The sequence below is a fragment of the Medicago sativa genome, chromosome 6 (assembly GCF_051527215.1).
Source record: "Medicago sativa cultivar Bolivia chromosome 6, Bolivia_mono, whole genome shotgun sequence".
NCBI classification, from domain to species: Eukaryota; Viridiplantae; Streptophyta; class Magnoliopsida; order Fabales; family Fabaceae; genus Medicago; species Medicago sativa.
In genome coordinates, this window is record NC_140754.1 from 39,509,285 (window position 1) to 39,513,392 (window position 4,108).

At 43.6% G+C, this 4,108-nt stretch overlaps 1 protein-coding gene across 1 annotated transcript; it reads left to right on the forward strand.

Annotated features, from left to right (window-relative positions):
• Positions 1 to 323: 323 nt before the first annotated feature.
• LOC146915065 (uncharacterized) lies at positions 324 to 2,073 on the forward strand. Its single transcript, XM_085721221.1, has 3 exons — positions 324 to 353; positions 789 to 2,017; positions 2,070 to 2,073. Exons 1-3 carry the CDS (start codon positions 324 to 326, stop codon positions 2,071 to 2,073), a joined length of 1,263 nt encoding a protein of 420 aa, XP_085577347.1.
• Positions 2,074 to 4,108: the final 2,035 nt, after the last annotated feature.

Below are 4,108 nucleotides of genomic sequence, written 5' to 3' on the forward strand. Positions count from 1 at the left end.
GATCCATAGATTGTTTATGAATTATATATTATTCCGCTGCTATGTGATGTGACATGATCTTTATGCATGTATGTATTGTGGTTTATTCGAAGACGTAGCATCTATTTCTAGAATATGGTTGTGTATTCGCGCGTTTTACCGCTTAATAGAAATAGGGTGTTACAAGTTGGTATCAGAGCCGTGGTCAGTCTCGTCTAGACTAGTACGCTAGTGTATGTTGATTTACCCTGTTAGTATGCGAATGGTAATGAGTTACCTTCGGTACTTGTTCTTGTGTTGTCGTGCTGTTGTTCTTATCTGTTGGTTGGTGCTAGAGAAGTGAGATGGCTGGTGGTAGAGATGATGCGGCAATTGCTCAGGCTTTGGCTTCGATGGCTCAGGTGTTGGCTCAGGCTAATGAGCAGGCGGCAGTTGGTCATCGTGATCCTGGTGAGGCTGAGGAGCGAAGGTTGGATCGTTTCTTATGAAACAGTCCGCCGACGTTCAAGGGTAGATATGACCCGGATGGAGCTCAGAGTTGGGTGCAGGCCATGGAGAGGATCTTCCGTGCTATGGTGACTAGTGAGGACCAGAAGGTCAGGTTGGCTACTCATATGCTTGCAGAGGAGGCTGAGTATTGGTGGACCAATGCTAAGGGAAGGCTTGAGGCTGGTGGAGCTGTGACTTGGGCTAGGTTCAAGACTGAGTTTTTGAGGAAGTACTTTCCTGAGGATTTGAGAACTAAGAAGGAAGTGGAATTCTTGAACTTGAAGCAAGAGAATCGTTCAGTGGCTGAGTATGCAGCAAAGTTTGAGGAGCTTTCGAGGTTTTGTCCGTACATCAATGCGGAGGATGCTATGGTCTCTAAGTGTGTGAAGTTCGAGAGCGGTTTGAGGCCCGATATCTATCAGTACATGTGTATTCAGGAGATCCGAGACTTTGATACTTTTGTGCATAAGTGTCGCATGTTTGATGAAGCTGGAAAGGTCAAGGTGAATCATTATAAGGCGATGAATGAGAAGAAAGGAAAGAGTCATGGATTTGGGAAGCCGTACAACAAGGACAAAGGAAAGAAGAGGGAATCTGGTGGAGGCTCTAAGCAGAATGTTGCTGATGTGAGATGCTACAAGTGTGGAATCTTGGGTCATTACTCTAGTGATTGTCGCAAGGGTGATAGTTGCTACAAGTGTGGACAGAAGGGTCACAAGGCATTTGAGTGCAAGAAGGATATTACTTGTTTCAACTGTGGTGAAGAGGGTCATCTTAGTACTAAGTGTACCAAGCCGAAGAAGGCGGCGGGGAAGGTGTTTGCATTGAATGCGGAAGAGGTGGAGCATCCGGATAATCTCATCCGAGGTATGTGTTTTATCAATAGTACTCCTTTGATTGCAATTATTGATACTGGTGCTACTCATTCTTTTATTGCGGCTAGTTGTGTTGAGCGTTTGGGTTTGGTTGTGACTCCGTTGTCGCGAGGGATGGTTATCGATACCCCGGCTAGTGGTTTGGTGACTACTTCCTTAGTATGTGCTAAGTGTCCTGTTAGTTTTGGTAACGTGGATTTTGAGTTGGATCTTGTGTGTCTTCCATTGAAGCATATGGACGTAATTTTCGGTATGGATTGGATGTTGACTTTTGGTGTTAACATTAATTGTTTGACCAAAAGTGTAACGTTTTCTAAGCCGGTGGCTGAGGAAGGTGGGAAGTTCTTGACCGCGGAGCAAGTGAAAAAGTCCTTGGATGGTGAAGCTAGTGTGTTCGTGATGTTTACTTCCTTGAAGGAAAGTAGTGAGAAAGGAGTTGGTGATTTGCCGGTAGTGCAAGAGTTTCCAGAAGTTTTCCCGGACGACATTACCGAATTACCGCCGGAGAGAGAAGTTGAGTTTGCAATTGATTTGGTGCCTGGAACGAGTCCTATCTCGATTGCGCCTTATCGGATGTCTGCATCAGAGTTGGGTGAATTGAAGAAGCAATTGGAAGAGTTGCTTGAGAAACAGTTTATTAGACCGAGTGTTTCTCCATGGGGTGCTCCTGTATTGTTGGTTAAGAAGAAAGATGGAAGCATGAGGTTGTGTGTGGATTATCGGCAGTTGAATAAAGTAACGATTAAGAATCGGTATCCACTTCCGAGGATCGATGATTTGATGGATCAGTTGGTTGGCGCGGAGGTGTTCAGCAAGATTGACTTGAGATCAGGATATCATCAGATTAGAGTAAAGGCGGAAGATATATCCAAAACTGCGTTCAGAACGAGGTACGGACACTATGAGTATTCTGTGATGCCATTTGGAGTGTCTAATGCGCCAGGTGTCTTCATGGAATACATGAATAGGATATTTCATCCTTTTCTGGACCGTTTTGTGGTAGTGTTTATAGATGATATTTTGGTGTATTCGAAGTCTGAAGAAGAGCATGCCGAGCATTTGAGGATTGTGTTGGGAGTCTTGAAGGAGAATAAGTTGTTTGCTAAATTGTCGAAGTGTGAGTTTTGGTTGCGGGAAGTGAGTTTCCTCGGTCATGTGATTTCTAAAGGTGGTATTGCCGTGGATCCGTCGAAGGTTGATGCAGTGTTGCAGTGGGAATCACCTAAGTCTGTTTTTGAAGTTAGAAGCTTTCTTGGGTTGGCAGGTTATTATCGGAGGTTCATTGAGGGATTCTCTAAGTTGGCGTTGCCATTGACGCAGTTGACTCGGAAAGGGCAAGCGTATGTTTGGGATGCTAAGTGTGAGAAGAGTTTCCAAGAGTTGAAGAAGAGATTGACTTCAGCTCCAGTGTTGATTTTGCCGAATCCGAAGGAATCTTTTGTTGTGTATTGTGATGCTTCTAAGATGGGTCTTGGTGGTTTGCTTATGCAGAATCGTCAGGTTGTGGCTTACGCTTCAAGGCAGTTGAAAGTGCATGAGAAGAATTATCCGACTCACGATTTGGAATTAGCAGCCGTGGTGTATGTGTTGAGGATTTGGAGGCATTATCTGTATGGTTCTAAGTTTGAAGTGTTCAGTGATCACAAGAGTTTGAAGTACTTGTTCGACCAGAAAGAGTTGAATATGAGGCAAAGGAGATGGTTGGAGTATCTTAAGGATTTTGACTTCCAGTTGAGCTATCATCCTGGAAAGGCCAATGTTGTTGCTGATGCGTTGAGTAGGAAGTCGTTGCATATGTCTGCTTTGATGGTAAAAGAGTTAGAGTTGATTGAACAGTTTCGAGATTTGAGTTTGGTTAGTGAGTTGACACCGGATGGTGTGAGGTTGGGAATGTTGAAGCTGACAAGTAATATTCTGGAGGAGATCAAGAATGGTCAGAAGGAAGATTTGGAACTTGTAGATCGAGTGGTGTTGGTTAATCAAGGCAAAGGTGGAGACTTTAGATTGGATGAGAACAGTGTTTTGATGTTTCGTGATCGCGTTTGTGTGCCAAGTGTTCTTGAGCTTAAGAGACAGATTTTGGAAGAAGGTCATAGAAGTAGTTTGAGTATTCATCCAGGAGCGACTAAGATGTATCAAGATTTGAAGAGGTTGTTTTGGTGGCTTGGAATGAAGAAAGAGATCGCAGAGTTTGTGTATGCTTGTTTGGTTTGTCAGAAGTCTAAGATTGAACATCAGAAACCGTCAGGTTTGATGCAACCGTTGTTTGTGCCAGAGTGGAAGTGGGATAGTATATCAATGGACTTTGTTGGAGCGTTGCCAAAGACTGTTAAGGGTTTTGATTCTATTTGGGTGATTGTTGATCGATTGACGAAGTCGGCACATTTTGTTCCTATCAAGACCGGTATGTCTGTGACAAAGTTGGCTGAGATCTACATTGAGAAGATTGTTAGATTGCATGGAGTTCCTTCTAGTATTGTATCGGATCGGGATCCGAGGTTTACTTCTAAGTTTTGGGAGAGTTTGCAAGATGCTTTAGGAACTAAGTTGAGGTTGAGTTCTGCTTATCATCCTCAGACTGATGGTCAGACGGAGAGGACTATTCAGAGTTTGGAAGATTTGTTGAGAGCTTGTGTGTTGGAGCAAGGTGTCAGTTGGATTGAATGTTTACCGTTGATTGAGTTTACTTACAACAACAGTTTTCATTCTAGTATTGGAATGGCACCGTTCGAAGCTTTGTATGGTCGAAGATGTAGGACGCCATT